Here is a 21290-nt window from a genome sequence, read left to right as displayed (position 1 = left end):
CAGTGTTTTTCAAATTTGAGTGGTTATCAGAGTTACCTGGGGGGTTCGCTAAAATTCAGATTGCTGGGTCCCATCCCGGAGTTTCAGAGACAGGAGGTCTGGGAAAGGGCCAGGGAATTCGCATTTAACGAATTCCCGGATGATGCTCCACACTTTGGGAACTACTGGCTTAGAATTTTGTCATTCCTTTCCTCCCATTAAATTCGAGACAGCCAGTGGGTTTCCAAACAAAGCTGAAGGCCGTAGGAGTCGGCTCCCCACAAAGCGTAAGCAACTCAAAAGGACTCAGCAGCCACAAGTGGTCCGCACCTCCCAAATCCGCGCGAGAGTTTACGTGACGACGTCGGCGTTCTGCGTCGGCGTCACGTCGGCGCCGGCCACGTTCAGCGGAGACGGGAGCAAGATGGCGATTCCGGGCAGGCAGTGAGTGATCCGGGAGTTAGGGTCAGGCTGGGAACGGAAAATCACGGCGACTTTGTCTTTGGCCGAGGAGTAAAAGTGCTCTGGAAATGAAGGGGCTTGTGTCGTCAGGGATAGAGACGGGGAAAAGCGAGAAATCCTGAGGAACATATTCCCCTCCCCCTCCCCCCACATTTTCCAGGATGGAAGCCCGAAGTTTGAGGGAGAAACTTGTGAGGAAATAAAGGAAGTTAGGCTGAGGGGCAGAGAGCGAGACTTTTCTATTTTCCAAAAGCTCGGTCTGAGGCCCCTCAGTCTTGCTTCCTACCCCGCGCTTGAGTTTCTCCCTGGTTGGATGCTTTCATGGGCAATGAGAAGAGACAATTCCTGGCTTCCTTAGACGGCCTTATTCTCCTTGGCTGCTCAAGTCCTGATTCCCGCCCTCCCTTCTTGTTTTAGGAATGTTGTGCTGAGAAACCACAGAAAAGGGTAGGCATATAGGGAACTGGGGTATACATTACCGCAAGAGAGACAAACATTACGTGTTCTTGGAAGTTTTACCTTTGATGTATAATCCTTACTTCCCGTGATCTCGGCATTTTAAAGGCCAAAAAACGTGAGAAACTAAATGAGTTGGATCAGACGGTTCTCTGAGATGATCCAAGACAGCAAATGAACTCAGTAGAGTGTAGTGGGCATTTGCCCCCATGTCTACAGGGGTTTCTCAGTTAGTGGGCATTAACGGCTTTCCGCTAACATGTTCTTTCTAAAACAATACTATTATTTCATTATCTAAAACATCCTTTAATTACTTCTTTTCTTTGATTAAAATGGTATTTGAATTTGGCTCTTGTCTGCAAATAGTTACTTAAAAGTAATACTTATAAAATCTTAACGCACATTAAAATTTTGAGATCACTAAAAAGCAGAAACTGTTACATGTTCATAACCTATATGATGTGTTTTGGCGTGTTAGCTTCATCTGGAAGAGGTAGTGGATGTATTATTTTTTAACATTTAAATATAATGGTGTAATTTCTATTTCAAAAAAAAAATGCAGGTATGGGCTTATTTTGCCAAAGAAAGCACAGCAGTTGCACCCTGTTTTGCAAAAACCATCAGTGTTTGGGAATGATTCTGATGATGATGATGAGGTAAGGGAACCTATGTTTTTCCGTTGCATTGTTGGAAATAATAATATTTTTAATAGAACTTGCAAATTTGATGTCTTTGCGTGCCTTGTCATTGCAGTGTATCTGGCGTATTATAACATATAATGTATTGTATATATAACATATACACTCTAAATATTATATATAAGTATATATGATATATAAGTTTGTGTAATGTATAGTATGTGATAATTATATTTACAGCATTATCAGAAGGAATATTTAAAGAAAGACTTCTCACTGATTTTTTTTCTTCATAAGTGATACATGGGTGATCTAAGTGTTTTTTTAAGTTGTGAATTTCAGTTATTTCTAAGCAGTTATACAGAGTTGTTTTAGACAGCTAATACTTATGTGACAAAATTGTTAATATACAAATCCCTGAAAATGAGCTATTGATACTACTACAATAACATCTAATGTGAATATTTTTTGTTTTAGAAGCCAAAACAATGTTTTCCTGTGAAATCCACAGCTTATAGCAGAAACAACCCCAAATGTATCTATCCTTGTCTAATACTTAAGTCGTTTTCTGTATTTCTAAGACTTTTTGCATCAGTTAATCTTGTACTTCCTTTGTTCTGGCAGACAGGTAGCTTTTCTTTCAGTTTTTACAGATGTTATAATGCAATAGGTATATACTTGAACATATTGCATTTTATAATGTTCAATATACTTGAACATACTGCTTTTTGCTTTCCTTCTGTTGAAGAAATTGGTTCTAGATACAGTCTACTTCCCTACATTCTGCCCAGACAACTATCACATTATGATTTTTATTTGCATTTCCCTGATGGCCAGTGATATTGGCCATTTAGATAGCATCTATGGAGAAATGTCTGTTGGTATCATTTGCCTATTTTAAAATTGGATTATTTGTCCTTTTAAGAGTTGTAAAATTTCTTTATATATTCTTTTTTTTAAAGATTTTATTTAAAAAAAAGATTTTATTTATATGACAGAGGGAGAGGGAGAGAGAACAAAAAGGGGGAACAGCAAGCAGAGGGAGAAGCAGACTCCCCATGGAGCAGGGAGTCTGATATGGGGCTCCATCCCAGGACTCTGGGATCATGACCTGAGCTGAAGACAGACATTTAACTGACTGAGCCACCCAGGCGCCCCATCTTTATATACTCTAGATACTAGTCCCTTATTAGATATAATTTGTAAATATTTTCTCCCACTCCGTGGGTTATCTTTTCACTTTCTTGGAGGTATCCTTTAAAGCACGAAAGTTCAACTTTGAGAAAGTCCAATTTATTTTTTTCCTTAGGTTTCTGCTGCTTTGGTGGCGTACCTAAGAAACCACTCCTTAATCCAGTGGCACAAAGATTTATACCTGTGTTGTAGTTTTACTACTTAAATTTAGGTCTGTGATCCAATTTTGAGTTAATTGTTGTATACTGTATGGAATAGGGGTCTGTATTATTTGCATATAGATATCCAGTTGTCCCAGTGTCGTTTGTTGAAGACTATTCTCCATTGAAATGACAACACTTCTGTCGTTTGTTCTAATATATATATATATATGTATATGTATATGTATATGTATATATATATATTTAAATAACCTACCATGGACATGCTTATTCTATAGTTTCACATCCTGGCATACCATGTAACACAAAGCAAAAATCTGAGAAGGATGGATGTACCCAAGTGATTTGAAAAGTTTACACATGTTATTGTTCTTTCTTTTCCATTGTGAAATGAGGCTGGACAGTGGATACACTAGAGCCAGAAAAGCTGGGCTAGTCCATTTTGCTCTTTCTTCTTTCTGTCTCCCCCTCCCTCTTTTCTTCTCCCCTTCTTTTACATAGAGGGACTTTAATTAGTTAATTAAAGTTAATTAGTTTAATTAATTAGCAGAGAATTAGTTACATAAGTAGTCAAAAAGAGGATGGTGAGGCAACCCAGAGATTAGCAGTAGTAAGAGCAAGTAGTGATAAATGGAGGAATACAGGTAAGATACAGGTCTTGGAGGCCAAGAGCTAGGGTGACCTGGGAACTAGATTCTTACAGAAGGAGCTGAAGCCACTGAGGAAATTCCGTCTTAAGTAGAGAAAAACGCAGAGAGGAATACTTTGTTTTTAATCTTTCCAATAGATCATCTTTGTTTTCCTTTGGTAGAGCTCAGCCAGAAGCCAACTGACAAGAAAGTTGTAGCTTAGTTCTTAATGAACAGAATATAAAACTTTTTTAGTGTAACAACTTACCAATAATGAGATCAGTCTGATGAATTCCAGCTTATTCTTATACTGAGAAGTAAATTTCTTAAGTATATTTAAATAGTTGTGAGGTTTGAATACAAATCTCTTATTTAAAAATTAATCAACAATTTAGGCTGCAATGAAATTATTGGTGCCTTGGAGAAAATGTGGAGAAAGATATTTTATGGTTCTTTCCTAAAGAGGGCATTTGATATACCTGGAAAGGAGCTGCTACAAAGCAAATGCATTGGTGCTTGCAGCAATTAAGAAGCATTAAAGAGCCCAAATTTAAGATCAGACTTTGTTTCCAGTGGTCCAGCAGATGGGGCCCTAGTAAATGAATTCAATTTTAATATATACTTATAAATCCAGAGTAAGTTTTATTTTTTTTTTTCAGAGTAAGTTTTAAAAGTAGGAAAGTACTATTTAAATGATTCGTCTTTTAAAAATTATTGAAACTAATTAGAAGTAATTGTTTTTGTTCAAAGGTAGGGAAGATGGGAGTTTTTACCCTATATGAGTAAGAAGTTTATATTGTATCCAAATGCTACTGTCTGATCATGTGTTAGAAAGGTTTTGCTATGATAGTAATGTGTTTATTCCAGTGTATCCTCTTCCAGTCCCATTGCCACCACCTTCATTACTTAGATTTTAATAGCTTTGTAACTAATTTCTTTATCATCTGTCTCCTTAAATTAATTTGAAATACTGTTTACAGATTGATCTTTTTAAAGTTCTATTCACTTGTAACTCTCTTGCTTTTGAACCTAATCGTATTTAAAATCTAAACTGCTACTGAAAGCCTGACATTGAAAGCCTTCACTGTGCTCTGGCTTCCAAATGCTTAACATTTTTTCTAACTGTGCTCCTCTATGTATGTATGCGTTTGAGTTTTTTTGCAACTCTGCTTCTTCACACTAGAAGTCTCCTCATTCTGCGTGTCCAAATTATAGCCATCCTTCAAAACCCGTTGCAAAAGCTGCTTTCTTCATTTCCCTCAGGGGAAGCAGTCTCATCCTTTTTTGGTCGCTGTTCTTTTCTTAGCACTTAGCTTTTTATACCATGTGTTGTAAGTTACTTGCAAGTCTTTTTACTATATGAGCTCCATGGGTTAGGTTCTGGATATCTATGCTGATATGTTTACTACATGTAAAGTTACTTACTCAGATGCTTTAGCTGTCTGAATTGTAAAGAGCCAGGTAGTAGATGTTTGGACTGTGCAGACTAACTGTTGAACTTCACTCTCTTGCTGTGAAAGCAGCCATTAGATAATATGTAAGTGAACGAATATGACTAATGAATGTAATCTAATAAAACTTCACTTATAGAAAGAGGGGTGGCTGGATTTGGCTGTAACTTGCTGACCCCTGGTCTACACATTTATTCTCAAAAGTACTTGTGATAACCAGTAGTTTTTCACAAATGTTGTAAGATGGTCAGTGACTAAAATAGATTTTGCATGACAGGTTAAACAAGGAACTTCATTTTAGATGTTTGTAGCTACTAAGTGCTTGTGCATTTTGCAGAGCCAATGGCTTTTCCTTTTAATCTTGGCAACTGAAATACATATTTCTAGACAATGTTCTTGTAAGATCCTATTTTACATTGTAATTCCATGAAAGAAGTATGAGCAATAATACAACATGAAAGTTGTTGCAGTTTGGTATCTTTATCCAAAAGCAACAATTTTCAGATTGGATCAAGATACAGGACTGTTTGATCTCTTTAAAGAATTACTAAGTTAAAAAAAAAAAAAGAATTACTGAGTTAAACTAGATAGCAAATATTTATTAGTTTAGTTTTCTTAAACGTTTCAGAAATGTCAGATAAATGGTGGATGATAACAAAAATTGCACTTTGAGTCACTCAGAAGCCATTGTATAGTCCTTTTATAGGTTAAGCGTTCATTTGTCACAAGATGTATGAAGCATTTATAAAAACACTAATACTCCAGGAAAATGCATTTATAGACAAATAGAGAATAGAAATATCTAATAAACATTACAGATATTTCATCATAGTATATTTAAGAAGTGTAAATTAAATTAGGACAACAGTGAGCTGCCATTTTTTACTATATTAGCAAATACTTTTAGAGAATGGTAATGGCAAGGTTTTGGTGAAATGGGTGTTCACACTTGTGTTAGTGTAAGTTGGTGCCCCTTTTGGAATGTAGCTATGCAATTTATATCAATCCTTTAGAAGTTAAGTGTGTTTAACTCAGTATATCAATCAAAGACAAACTGCCTGCATTTTCCCTTCTAAAATTCTCTCTGGAAGAAATTATCAGAAATTTGAATTAAAGATTTATAGATACTCAAAAATCTTTGTTTCAGGGTTGTTTATGAAGGCAAAAACTTAGAACCAGTCCAGCTTTCTACAATAAGTGTATGGCTAAATGTGGTGTGATGTATATACAAAATTGTTACAGATAAAATCAAAGGAAAAAAGAAAGCATTGCAGAATATTAATTATAGTTGTCTTTGTGTAGTCTACTGATGAACGGTTGTTTTTTGTATTTTTACGTATTTTCCAAATTTTCCACAGTAGTATAATTGAAAAAATATTTTTTAAGAAAAATTAATGGTGAATTTGATAAGCATTGCCTATAAGATACTTAGATTTTAAATCATGTTATAATATAAAAGGAAATAACATTTCATCTGATAGAAGGCATAATGAAACAGTGAGTATTGGAACTACTTAGAAGCATGAAGTAAGGTGAAATGAGCAGAATACAAAACTGAATAAGTATGGTTGTATACATATATGCAAATAGAAAAATAAATGAAATCTGTTATTTTTTTGGATGATAGCACGTGGGTTTTTTAGTTTTCAAAAAAGTTATATTGTTATTGTAATTTTGAAGAATAGAAGGAAATGAGTGCTTTAAAAAAGATAGCCATAATTGTATATTCTTGAAGTTAGAAACATAAATAAGTAACTTGGTTACATGATAACACTTCGTTGCTTTCACTATTTCTTAATCTTTCTCCACTTTAATTCCAATCTTTTAAAAGCATTTTCGAGGAAAGTAGTCTGCATAGGTCTGTTTTTCCTAATGAAAAAACTAATTATTTTGGTTGGATGCCTATTTGGTTTGCTAATAGTGAGAAAAAGTTAAAATGTTAATCTGTCACAACAGTATAGTACATCTGAACCAATAAAGTTTCAGTTGTGGTTTTTCGTCAGTTATAATAATTTTCTATTTCTCTGAATATAGTCTGGTATAGTTAAAATGACAGTTTTATGTAAACATGACAAAGCAGATTATGTATGGAAAGCAGAAAATGTATATTATTTTAGTGATGACTAAGAATTTTTCATACTTTTCTCATACTACTAAAATGAATTCCTGGTAAGTTCATGATACTGAGTATATCTAACAGCAATATAAGCCGTGAGGGATTTGAAGTAATTGTGCAGTTTTACTAAAAAAGGTATCCCCTTGATTTGCTGTCCATAAGTGAAACAGAAACCTAAGAAAATGCGAGAGGAGAGAAAAAGAGCACTAAATGATAGAAGTCTGTTAGGAGTGGGACAGATGACAAGAGAAGTCTATTCTTTCTTTCTTTTTTTTTTTTTTTTAAGTAAGCTGTACACCCAGTGTGGGACTTGAACTCACGACCCCATGATCAAGAGTCACATGCTTTACTGACTGAGCCAGCCAGGTGCCCTGAGAATTTTCATTTCTGTTCCCATCCTATTGGAAGGTAAAATTAGAGAAGTAGCTGAGGGAACCCAGATTATGAAGATGAGATGAGGTAGGAATTTATTATCTTTTTTAGGAAGGAAATGCTACTATTAATCATGAGTCCTTGTAGATATGTATAATTGATTTGTGAATCTATATTTAAATCTATGCATTTTTAGCCAGACTTACTTATGTTTGCACATGGGCAACTTTTAAAAAATTTTTTGGTATGAAATATAATGCGCCAGCATTATTGTATTTTTCAACTTGAGTGCTTTGTTTTATAATTTCTATCTCTTTATTGGCATTCTTTATTTGATGAGACATTGTTCTCATACTTTAGTTCTTTAGATGTTTTCTTTGGTTCTTTGAATGCATTCTGTGTATGGATCATACTTTCTTGTTTGCATGTCTCTTAATTTTTGATTGGGAACTGAAAGTTTAAAATACTACCGTTTGCCAACTCTGGAAACCAGAGCCTTTCCTCTTTCCAAGGTTTATAGTTTTTTGCTGTTTTGTTTTGTTTTGTTTTGTTTTTTATGTAATGGCCTTGCTGAACTAATTCTTAAAGTTTATATGTTTTGTTGTGTGTGGCCACTGAAGTCATGTTTGGTTAGCTTAGTGGTTAGCTAATGATTTGACAGAGATTTCTTTAAATACTTGTTAACTAATAAGTCTCCAGTCTGCCAAGGGGCTCTAATTGCAGGGCATGTCTGCAGTATACCATCAGGCATTTTACAGCTTTGCCTTAGCCTTGCTTGTGCAGAGCCTCAGGGTCAGTTGTTAGAGTTTAGGACATTCTCAGGTCTTTCCTGATCAGGCACAAATGTCTGTATGCATGTGGACTTCATGATCCTCAGGAATATGGGAGAGCTTTCGAAGCCCCCTATTGAATATCTTATTTCTCAACATTTTTAAAGCTTTTTGGTTAGCCTATTGTTTTCCCCAAACGTTACAACTGGTATGCATTATGGCAGGCAGCCCTGATGTTCAGCAGTTGTCTTTGATTGTTTTTGACAGACAGCTCCAGGGAAAAGGCTCTTTTACTTTGGTGCTCTGTCAAGTTAAATAAAGGCAGCCTTGTGAGTGGTGTGTCTTCCGGGAACCACCAGACAGGTCCAATAATAATTCTCTGGGATAGAGGTTTTGAAGGATCTCTAACCCCATTCTGCCTTCTCTAGTGGCTGCTGGACTGCTGGTTTCTGCAGCACAATACAATCTGCCATGGTTGTAGGCCGTTGTTTTTAGGCTACCATGACACTAGGGAGGGGATGATGGAAATGGGGGAAGTTAAAATGTTACAGAGTTCTTACTGAGATTCAGCTGTTCTTGAATAAATGCTCCCTGGACTCCTTTAAGCTTTTAGTTAATTTCCAGAGTTCTGAAAATACCGATTCTGACTTTTTTTTTTTTTGCCAGTGTTAAAAAAGAGAGTTTTGTGCATCCATATTCTGCCATTTTCAGTGACTTCCCAAGATATCTTTTAAGCTTCTCCAATACATTTTTGTACACTTCAGATAAAGTCCTCTTCCTGGTTTTTAAATCACTATGGACTTCCCATTGCTCTTAGGATGAGGACCAGAATCCTTATTTTTGACTTGCAAAGTCATACATTGTCTTACTATTCTCTTGCTGTCTTGTCCTATTTGAGTCTTTAAAATTGCCTTAGTAAGTGAATTTTAGTGCACCTTCAAGTACACATTTTAAAAACTAAGTATCTTGGGCAGCCCCAGTGGTGCAGCGGTTTAGCGCTGCCTGCAGCCCGGGGTTTGATCCTGGGGACCCTGGATCGAGTCCCACATCAGGCTCCCTGCATGGAGCTTGCTTCTCCCTCTGCCTGTGCCTCTGCCTCTCTCTCTCTCTCTCTCTCTCTGTGTGTGTCTCTGAACAAATAAATAAAATCATTAAAAAAAATAAAAAATAAAAATAAAAACTAAGTATCTTGATTGGACTTGTATTGGTTTTATAGGTTAGCTTAGAAGAGAATTGATATTTTAATATTTTAGTCTTTTCATTTACGAAGATGGCATATGTCTTTATTTGTTTAGGTGTTTTAGATATCCTTTAATACAATTTGAAAATTTCTTTAATTAAGATCACACACATCTTTTATTAGATTTATCTAGGTACCTTAAATTTGTTGCTGTTGTAGAAGGGACTTTTTTTGTGAATTATTATTACTAGTACATATGAATGCTGCTTATTTTTTTATTGATTTAATTCTGGTTCCTATATAGATCTCATAACTTGATGATTTCTTTTGAGTTCTTTTCACTAATATTTCTTATTCCTCTGTGTGTGTGTGTGTGTGTGTGTGTGTGTGTAATTGCATTACCTGGAAACTACAATGTAGTGCTAAATAGAAAACAGTGATAGAAACATTCGTATTATACATCTGACTTTAATGGGAGTTGCTTATAAAGTTTTATAATTAAATGTGATGTTTGAGCTGTAAGTTTTTGGTACTGTTTCTAGTTTACTAAGAATTTTTATTATAAATGAGTATTAAATTTTAATCTTTTAGCATCTATTAACATGAATTTATTTTTTGAAGTTAAGCCATCCTTATATTCCTAGAATTTTTTAATTGCTATTTAGTCTGATTTGGTGCACTCCTGCTAGTCTTTTTACTGGTGCTTTCCATTTCTGAGGTCTTTGGCTTAATTTCTTTTTTTTTTTTTTTTAATTTCATTGTTGAGTAGTTTTTCAGCAGGTGCTTATAGGGACATTTTTTCCTAACAATCTTAATTATTAAGAAAAAATTGCTTTTTGCTTTTATCACCTAAATATCTGCTTGAATGGGTGTACTATTTCTAGAATAACAATTTATTTCAAAATCTTGTAGACATTAGTCATTTTCCCTGTTGTAGAATATTCTTATGAGAAAGTACAATACTATAGTGTTTTGTTTTTTAAACTCTCTCTTCTAGATGACTTTTTTATTGGCTTGGACAACTAGTGGGTATTTTCTTTTTATTCTTTAAGTTCAATGTGTTTTGGTGCAAATCATTTGGAATTATTTTTTCCTGGAATGAATTGTTGCTTTTTATCTAAATATTTAATTTTTTCTGGATGCCTGGGTAGCTCAGCAGTTGAGCGACTGCCTACTGCCTTCAGGTTCCAGATCCGAGGGTGGAGTCCCATATCGGGCTCCCTTTGGGGAGCCTGCTTCTCCCTCTGTCTAGGTCTGTCTCTCTCTCTCTCTGTGTTTCTCATGAATAAATAAATAAAATCTTTAAAATTAATATATAAATAAATATCTAATTTTTTTCATCATTTCCCAAAAATTTACTATCACTGTATCAGAATACTTTTTCTGATCCATTTGCTAGGTTATCTTTTTGGAGGATCATCTTGGTTTTTATATTGTTGTGCACTTATTCATTATTTCACTCAACAAATATTTAGTGATTTCTGTTCTGTGCCAATGAAACAAAACAAAGCCATGGCCCTTGTGGAGCTTAATTCTTGTGAGAGGAAGAGAGGTGATAGTTATCTAACAGATAAGTAAATTACATGTTAATTTACAAGGTGACAAGGACCAAGATAAAGTAAAGCCAGGTAACATAAGAGTTAAACAGATATTTGGGGAAATTAATCAATTTTTGTCTTTTTTCTCTGAATTAAACATTATCTTAAACCTTTGTTGGTATTTAGGTCTTTTCTGTTTTTTACTGTTTCGGATTTATTACCTCTAATGGTGTTATTTCAGTCCTCAGTATGTTTTCTTAGTTCTTCAGTCTCCCTTTCCATCCCTTTTATTGTTTTATTACCTGACCATTAACTCATTTGATTTAATTTGTGGTCTTATTCTGAAGGGATTTGACAGGGAAGAGAGAGAAGAGTTGGAGATGATAACTTGAAGGAATAATAGTAGAGTTAGTGGAATTTTCCTTCTTGTTTTCTTAGGATAGAGATGATTTATGTATGTTTAAGCTGGAAGGGAAGAAGCTAAAGAAAAGAAGAGATTATATAGCTAAGGAAGCAAAAGTGTCAAGCAGTAAATTGGTGTATATCCCACACAGAGCACTTGGGTAATAGTAAGATATTTGAATCTGCATCTGCCTGATTCCAAAGTCCATGCTTTTAAACATTATAATACTTCCTTTGAGAGGTAGGTTGTTTATAATAGAATTTTAAAAGTTTGAGAGAGGGGTGCCTGGTGTCCCAGTCTGTTAAGTGTCTGCCTTTGGCTCAGGTCATGATCTCAGGGTTCTGAGATCTAGCCCCACCTGGTGCTCTCTGCTCAGTGGGGAGCCTGCTTCTCCCTCTCTCTTTGCCTGCTGGTCCCCCTTATGTGCACTCTCTTTCTCACTCTCTTTCTCTCTGTCAAGTAAGCAAATAAAATCTTGAGAAAAAAATTTTGAGAGAATGGATTTCAGAAAAAGGGTTAGTCTGGGGACTGGCAGAGATCAGACAGACTTCAGAGACTCTGTCTTGTTTACTGGTTGGAAAAGGAACACAAATAGAAGTTATGTTGAGACATGGTTTTTACCATGTGAAATTGCACAGCTCTGCTTCCAGTGATTTAGGAATATTTTAAGGAGATGGGGCTATTAACTTTCAACAAAGTGGATATTCAGTTGTCCAGAATATTTTTTTGAAGAGTTTCTCCCAAGGGTTTTCAGTAGAGGTGTCACTACTTCCAGAGGGGCATTGGGAAATTTTTATGGTGGCTCCTGCTTATGGCAGTTTTTGAGAGTATTATTGACACCAGTTTTTGATGTGGGCCAGGGAAAGTAGATATTTTGCATTTCATGACCCCCATCTATATAGGTTAAGATCCCTCTGAACATTTATATAGATTAAAAACTATAATTTTATGAGGCTATCCCTAAGTTCTTTTTGCACATAAATACAAAATCTTTTGTATATTTTTTTTATTAAATAAGTTTAACCAAAATTTTAATACTTTCAGAAAAGTATTTTTACATGGCAAAACATATGCTAAAATTTCCGCTAATTTGTCTTGTACATCAAGAGAAGATTATATCTTATTTTGTTTTTACCAGGGGAGAGGGGGAGAGAACTTTTACAGAGAGTTCATTTAAAAAAAATTATGTCACCATCATCAATATCACTTGTGATATTTAGTTATCAGTTCTGCAGTAGCATTTGTATCTATAGCATTAATGGTGATTATTAGTGAGTCTATGTGGTAGAATGATACTTTGATACTTACTATTTTCTAATATGCCTATGCAGTTACACATAGAAATACAGTATTATTCCATTATAAGTTACTTCCGTTTATTCTTTATAGTTCTTTATGGATGTATATGTGTGTATCCAAAGCTCCACAAAAAAGAAGGAATGTCTATAATTTTAAAAAATTGTATAGAAGGTTTATTATTGTTTTTGTTAATATTGTTTATTATGTTTCATTTCAATATAAAGAGCCCTATAAAAGAAGGGTATTGAGTATAATAGGACTGAGAAGTACTGTTTTGTGCCTTTCCCAGTGATGTAAAATGGTTCACTTATTGTGTATTAAATTCCCATAAATATGTGGGTCTGTTTCTCTAGACTATTCTGTTCCATTGATTTCTTTCTGTAATCCTTTTCCAGTGCAGTTTTATTTCAGTTACTCTAGCATTATAATTTGGTTTGATATATTGGTTCTAAGATGCTTCATTAGTGATACTTTCTTGATGTCACCAGAAAGTGTCAGTGGAGATTTTCATTTGGCATATCATTATTGCCTCCTGGGTGACAGCTATTATTTTTAAGATGTCATCAATTTCTGAGACATTAAAATGTGAAAAAAATATGTTGTAAAATCATTGAAATAGGGTGTTGTCATCTTCATTTTACAGTTGAGTAAATGAGCAGAGAGTTTAACTTGCCTAAGATCACATAGTTAATTGATTTTTTTTTTTTAAAGATTTTATTTAAAGATTTTATTTATTCATGAGAGACACAAGAAAGGCAGAGACATAGGCATAGGGAGAAGCAGGCTCCCCTATAGGGAGCCTACTTGAGACTCTATCCCAGGACTCCAGGATCATGACCTCAACCACTGAGCCACCCAGGTGCCCTGAGTCATGAGATTTTGATGATGTTATTTGTTAACACAGGATAAATTAGTGGAAGTTGACAATAATCTAGAATGCTGAAAATTTTTATTAGGCATTTGGATTGAATTTTATCACTTTTTTTTTTTTTACATCTATTACTATGGTGAATTACATTGATTTTTCTAAAGTGAAACCACTCTTTACTAGAATAAACCCTCTTGGTCTTGATGTATTTATTTCTTTATATGTGCAGCTGGATTTTATTTGCTATTTTTTTTATTGTGGGAAAATATACATAACATAAAATTTACCATTTAGCCATTTTTAGATGTGGAGTTAGGTACATTTACATTGTTGTACAATCATTACCACTCTTTAGAACTTTTTAAGCTGTAATATGGAATTCTAGAGATCCCCAAGATCTTTTCATGAGTCTACAAAGTCATACTGTTTTCATAATAATAAGACACTATTTGCCCTTTATTTAAATTTATTTTTAATTTATTATTTTTTTAAATTTATGATAGTCACACACAGAGAGAGAGAGAGGCAGAGACACAGGCAGAGGGAGAAGCAGGCTCCATGCACCGGGAGCCCGACGTGGGACTCGATCCCGGGTCTCCAGGATCACACCCTGGGCCGGAGGCAGGCGCTAAACCGCTGAGCCATCCAGGGATCCCCAGCAATCTTCTATTAAAGGGATTCACCGAAAATATAAAACACTGCCACTCTTCTTACTAAATTTATTTGTAAAGTACATTTATTTTTCATAAGAATGTCATTAGCATGAATGGATTTATAGTTATGATTCAGTGAATTAATAAAATTTTCTTTTTTAATATCGAATATGCTAAATATTGATAGGATGACTCATGTAATAAGCAAAAGCTCTTTGGGTCCTCAGTAAGTTTTAAAAGTATTAAAAAAGGTTGAGACCAAAATATTCAAGAACCTCTGCCTTAGAGTAGTTAAAAGGTCTTAAAATGGGCAGCGCGGTGGCGCAGCAGTTTAGCGCCACCTTCAGCCCGGGGTGTGATCCTGGAGAGCGTGGATCGATCGAGTCCCACGTTGGACTCCCTGCATGGAGACTGCTTCTCCCTCTGCCTGTGTCTCTGCCTCTCTCTCTCTCTCTGTCATGAATAAAGAAATAAAATCTTTAAAAAATAAATAAAAGGTGTTAAAATGCAGGGCGCCTTGGGTGGCTCAGTTAGTGAAGCTTCTGCTTTCAGCTCAGATCATGATCCTGGGGTCCTGAGATCAAGCCCTGCGTCAGGCTCTCTGCTTCATGGGGAGTCTGCTTCTTCTCCCTCTGCCTCTCTCCCTGCTTGTGCTTTCTCTCTCTCAAATAAAATCTTTAAAAAAATAAAATTTGTTAAAATGCAAAGTAATATATTTGCATTTTGTCCTTGACTATTTCCATTTCTTCTTTTTTTTTTTTTTTATTTCAGATTTCTACTTTTCAGCTAATGTCCATTTATATTTTCCTAAATAATCGTTCATTTTTTTTCTAGGGATTCGAATAATACTTGCAGAGAATTTCAGTAATAGTTAAAACGTTTTCTTAAAATCTCTTAATTTGTGATTCTGTCTGATTGTATTCCTGAAGTTTATTTGTTTTCTCCTTTTTCTTGGTCAGACCTGGCAAAAGTTTGATTATATTATTTATTGCCTTCTTGAAGAATCAGCTTTTTGATTACTGATCATATTCACTCAGTTTTCTATTATGTTACTTTTTTCTTTGTTATTTCCTTAAAATTGTTTTTTTTTGTTTGTTTTGTTTTTGTTTTGTTTGTTTTGTTTTGTTTTGTTTTAGGATTTTATTTTTAAGTAACATGGGGCTCGAACTTAAAACACACATACTCAATTCAACTCACATGCTCTTCTGACTGAGCCAGCCCAGTGTCCCTTTGTAATCTTTCTCTATTCTTGGTCTGTTTTCTTTTAAATTCTTTGACTAAAAGTCATTTTTCTTTCCTAAGAAACTTATTAATAGCTATCAGTATTTCTACAGTCCTGCTTTGCAGGTCACAAGCTTTGTTTTTTAGTGACCTCATATATTTTTTTAAAAGTAGTTTATAATTTATATTTTGTCTTTAATACCAGAATCATTTAGAATTTATTGGGGTTTTTTTTTGTTGTTGGTTTCATCATGCTACTTCTCTGTCTTGTACTTGCATAAATATGTTCTCCAGTAATTCTTTTGGAGAATTAATGATGTCTCATTATCTGTCTGTGGGTAACAATCTTTGAATCCTTGCAGACCTGCATATGTCCTTATTTGGCCTTCATACTTGAAAGATAGTTTTGTTACATATAGAATTCCAAGTTCAAAATTATTTTCCTATAGAACTATTAAATATAATACTTTGTTTTTATATCCACTATTTATAAATGGAAGTATGTGATATCTAATTCTTTGTGAGTAATCTGCACTTCCAACTCCCTTCAGATGTTTTAAGATTTTTCTCTTTATCCTTGGTATTCTAAATTTTTACCAGGCTGACTCAAGTTCCTGTGTTCGTTCATTCCAGCTAATGGCAGAAATGAAATTTCTGTTATTTGCCTTTTCCAAAAAAGGCAGAATATAAGAATCCACTTGTATTGCTGCTTCTGATGCAAAAACTGCAGTTAACCTATCTTCTGTCTTTTCCTGTTTTCTGTCCCTTACTTAGCGTTTGTAGCACCTTGGGAAATATTCCTACCTTCTCTAGCATTCAATTTCTGTGGGCAGTTTGGTTTCTTGGCTTTTATCTTTCTCACATTTTGAGCCCATGGAAGGTTCCCATTGTTTGTATCATGATTATGGATTTCCTTTCTGTCATTTTGAGGGTTTGGAGGAGGAGAGGAAGAAGAGGAGGAGACGGCTGCGGCATGTATTAATTTGCCACCTTAAACCAAAAGCTTTGCATTATTTTCCTAGCTTTAAGATCTTGGGCAAATTGTTTAATCTTAGTTTCAGTTCCACATTAAAAAAAAAAACAAAACCTGTTTTTTAATATGGCCTACTAAAAGTTTATTTTAAGGATTAGAGAGTATATCTTAAATGCCTAGTTCATTGTGCAGCATAGAGTAGATGTGTAATAAATGGCACCTATAGGGACACTTGGGTGGCTCAGCAGTTAAATGTCTGCCTTCGGCTCAGGGAGTGATCCTGGAGTCCCAGGATTGAGTCCCACATTGAGCTCCCTGCATGGAGCCTGCTTCTCCCTCCGCCTGTGTCTCTGCCTCTCTCTCTCTCTATGTGTCTCTCATGAATAAATAAAGTCTTTAAAAAAAAAAAACAATAAATGGCACCTATATTGCTATGATATTAAATGCCTAGAGTAGAAGTGTAATGAATGGTACCTAGATTGCTATAATAAAACTAATATCTTCTCTATATCATCATTAATCATTAGGCACCTGAAATTTTCTTGTGCTGTCTCCATCTTTTGTTGTATTTGACAGTCATAATTTTGGTAACCTGACCTTTTTTGTGTCTTTTTAATAGAATCTTGATCTTCATGTTGGATTGTGGCCATTAGCAGAGGGCCATTGTATTAAAAAAAATTCCATAAAGAAGACCATAATAACCATAGTTATATTTTTGAATTACCGGTTTGTTTGATTGTATACAATCTTATGGTATCTTTTTTACTCATTTTTTTTAATTAACAGTTTCTAATTAGAAGATAGTAAAAGCTTTGCTTCCAAATTTACTGTTAAATAACAAAGTTAGCTTTTTATTTTTCCAAAACCATACACATCTTCCTCATCTATTGACAGGCTTTGTTATTGCTTATTCCAACTTTACCATAAAAAAAATCATTAAAAAATTTTTTTCCTGTATTTTCATGTTGTGTTTCAGTGTGTTTAGTGAGACAAAAAGCAATAATCCCCCATCTCATTCTTGGATTTATCAAAAGCTGAAAATAAAATAGATCAGATCATTTCTGGAACAAAATTACTTTATTAGTTTAGTAATAATTTGAGGTTACTTTAAAGATAAGAACCAGCTTTTGGGAGAAGATTCATTTCCTGCCTTTGGGCTTTATCTGCAAGAACTACATCTTCAGTGTCAAGAGATTGTGTATTTATAACTGAACTCTAATAAAGTCTGTCCTGGGGGTGCTGCACACCTGACTTAGTCATTGTGATTATATATTAGGTGCCAAACTGTTGCTTGTCTTTTAAAAAAAAAAATTGCCAAGTGTATTTCATTAAAATTTGTGTGGGGAGGACTGCAAGACCTTGACTGTTGATCATAAGTATGCTAGTTATTACTAATATAGTTAATGATGTCCCATTGGAAAATAAGTTTGTGTTTTTAAGTGGGATAAAATACAATTTTCTTCTTATTGGTGAATTAAGCAATAATTGGAAGAGGTCATTAATTGCAGTAAATTATGATTTTACTAAATCTTATAAAATATTTTCTATAGCTCTTTGATGCAACACAGGATATTGAAACCATGTTCTCAGTTTGTTTTCTTTAAATCTGTATCTTGCACTTCATGTGAGTGTTAAAGAACTGTACTTTTTTTGATGAACCATAATTACCCTCCTTTAAACACTCTTTTTATATTTCTCCTACTTTTTGCTATGTCTTTCTGTCACAGAGAAGTTACCACACAGAAGAGAGAAGATAATTTCAGAACTGCATTTTTCATGACATTTTCATATCTGTGTGTATATGTCTTTCTGGAACTGAGACATTTCTTTGGCAACGGAAAGAACAGTTACATATGTAGTAAACTTTTTTCAAACAGAATTGTTAGTCATACTCTTTGTTTCAAGGCACACTTAAATTATCAGCCTGTACAAAGTTCTTTTCCTGTTTTATTATTTTTTCTTTTTATCCGTAATCCCCTCTCCCATTCCCTTTTAAACATACCCTCGTGTGTTTGATAGATATATAGGTGTGCTTGAATATGTGTCTTCTTGTATTGTGTTTTTGAGCATGTGTGTTTTATATGTATAAATATCATTGTATTACAGATCTTTTTTTCAGTCAACACTGCATTGCAACGTGTATACCTAGTTGATTGTAACTACAGTATTTATGTCCATTTTATTTGATACCATTCCCTCAGAAATAAGCATTTAAGTTACCTCAGTTTCTCCTACCACAACAGTACTGTAAAGAGAAAAAAAAAAAAAAAACTGTTCTCATACATGTCCCACCAAAGAGTTCCTTTGGGGGATATATCTAGGAGTGAGATTTTTTAATCAAAGAGTGTATAGGGGATCCCTGGGTGGCTCAGCAGTTTAGCACCTGCCTTCGGTCCAGGGCGTGTTTCTGGAGTCCCGGGATTGAGTCCCACGTCAGGCTCCCTGCATGAAGCCTGCTTCTCCCTCTGCCTGTGTCTCTGCCTCTCTCTCTCTCTCTCTCTCTCTCCATCTCTCATGAATAAATTTAAAAAAAAATTTTTTTTAAAGAGTATAGATAATTATCTAAGTACTGACAATCAGTTCTCAGTTCTTTTATTTTGCACTTTATTGATATTAATGAAGTTGAGCTATCTCTTCATGTGTTTTTTAGGCATTCCTTGTGCTGCAAATTTCTCCTTTATATTCACTGACCAATTCTCTATTGTATTTTCTGTTTCTCTCTTTTATAATTTATGAGTTCCTTATATAGTTTTGATAGTAATCCCTTGTTGGTTTTAGAGATTGACAATCTTTCAGTCTCTTACTTTTTTTGTTTTCCTTATAGTGAAGACTGCTAGTAATTCACTAAAATCTAGTCTTCCCTTTTACAAAAGGTAACAGTTTAAACTGGGCACATAGCTGCTTAATTAATTGTATTTTTTAACTTTATCATTAGCTAATTGAGGCCATGTGACTAATTTTGTCAGTCATACATGGGCAAAAGTTTATGTGCACTTCTGCTTCAGTAGCTTAAAAGAAAATATGTTGATGTTTTTTTCTTGTTACAAGTTGGAAGATGAATGGGTTTGTTATTTTAGGCCATGACCCAACTTTCTGCATACCCTAGCAAATAGAGCAGTAAGCTAGAAAGAGCTTAGGTTTCTGAATGACATGTGGACTAAATAGTTGTCTTGCCAAACTGAATTGCCCCATTGGAATAGTTATTTAAGAAATATATAAACTTAAGCCCAATATTCAAAGGCTAGTTTATTATCAAGTTTAGAGTTGACTATAATGTAGCATTTATGGAGTATATATTCTCTTTTAAATGTAGCCAAATCAGTTTCCTCCTATATGATTTATGCTTTATGGAAGTCTTGTTTAAGTAGATAGTCACTGCCCTGAGGCTCCCAAGATTATTCTCTCTACTATTGGATTTGTGATACCTTTTATATAAAGATCTGTAATCCATATTGAGTTCACCTTTATACATGTGAGGTAGGGATCCAGTGTTACTTTTCTTAAAATGGTGCAGGTGTTTTGCAGTACCATCTATAAATAATGCATGCATTTCCTCCTGATTTATCAGCCGTCTTTATCATGTCAAGTTTCCATATATCTGTGAATTTGCTGCTAAGCTCTTGTTTATTGTTAATATGTTGCTGTGGCAATTATACAAGTTTTATTGTTACGGCTTAGTAGTAAATCTTACTCTCTAGTAGAGTGAGTCCCTTTATACTTCTCTTTAAACTTGATTGAATTATTTTTAGATGTTTATTCTTACATAGACATTTTAGAGTAAGTTTGTGAAATTTCTTGAAAACTAAAACAAAGCCTTCCTGATTTGTACTGGAACTGCCTTAGATTTATGATTAATCTTTAAGGAACTACCTCTAAGTGTGGTATAGTTTTTGAATCATTTAGACTTCTTTATGAAGTAATTTTTTTACCCCATTAATGTTCTCTGCCTTATCTTTAGGTTATATGCTAGATAATTCATACAACTAATTTGAGTGATACTTTATTTGCCTTTTGACTATTTGGTACAGAGCAACGCTGTTGATTTTGTAAGTTGATTTTGCATCTGGCAGTCTTTCTAAACTCATTTACTATAATTTGCCTACTCTTCTAATCCCTATACTTTGCTTTCTCCCACCCCCATTTTATTATATTAGCCACATCCTCCAGTAACATGTTGAACAAAGCCTCAATGGGCATCTTTTCTTGTCTGTATCATAAATGCAGTGATTATGAAGTTTTCCATTAAGTTTGATGTTGATTAGTTTTTAGTATATAGGCTTTATGAAGTTATTTACCTTCTGTCATAGTCATAGTTTACTGGTAACTTTATGATAAATCATAAATACATATTAAAGCTGTCAGATGACTTTTCTGAATCTATTGAAATAGTAATTTTCTCTTGTAGTCCATCATTACATTGATTTTCAAATTTTTTTTTAAGATTTTTTTATTTATTTATTAGAGACACACAGAGAGAGAGAGAGAGAGAGAGAGAGAGGCAGAGGGACAAGCAGGCTCCATGCAGGGAGCCCCATGTGGGACTCGATCCCGGGTCTCCAGGATCACTCCCTGGGCTGAAGGCGGCGCTAAACTGCTAAACCACTGGGGCTGCCCTAGATTTTCAAATATTAAACCATTCTTGTATCTCTTGTTTAAATTATTTTTGAGCAGGATGTTATTTTTAATATACTAATAGATTCAATTCACTAATTCTTCGTTTAGGAGTTTCAGACTTCTATGTTCATAAATGAAATGGGCTTTAGTTATTGTCTTAAAATGTGCCTGCAGATTTTAATTTATGGAGGTGACATTAACATGGAGAGGTCAGTGCACTGAAAGATTATTACTGTTTGCAAGAGAAGGGAGCATGCTAATTCCAGATACAGGGGATACAGGAACCACCAGGTTTGGTCAGGAGGCAAAAGAA

General features: G+C 34.5%; 1 protein-coding gene across 2 annotated transcripts in view; it reads left to right on the top strand.

The window, feature by feature from the left end:
- Nucleotides 1-377: 377 nt before the first annotated feature.
- NSRP1 (nuclear speckle splicing regulatory protein 1) overlaps nucleotides 378-21290 on the top strand; it is a 66247-nt gene continuing 45334 nt past the window's right edge. The window contains exons 1-2 of one of the 2 annotated variants that reach the window (XM_041726314.1): nucleotides 378-423; nucleotides 1460-1553. In XM_041726314.1, coding sequence (XP_041582248.1) covers nucleotides 404-423; nucleotides 1460-1553 — 114 coding nt within the window. In that variant the 5' untranslated portion in view covers nucleotides 378-403. Of the gene's footprint in view, nucleotides 424-458; nucleotides 889-1459; nucleotides 1554-21290 lie in introns of those variants that run through there. The other variant, XM_041726315.1, reaches the window with a different exon arrangement.

This window comes from Vulpes lagopus, chromosome 12 (assembly GCF_018345385.1).
Source record: "Vulpes lagopus strain Blue_001 chromosome 12, ASM1834538v1, whole genome shotgun sequence".
Taxonomy (NCBI): Eukaryota; Metazoa; Chordata; class Mammalia; order Carnivora; family Canidae; genus Vulpes; species Vulpes lagopus.
The sequence above is the reverse complement of the archived record's forward strand: the minus strand, read 5'-3'. Positions and strand labels throughout refer to the sequence as shown.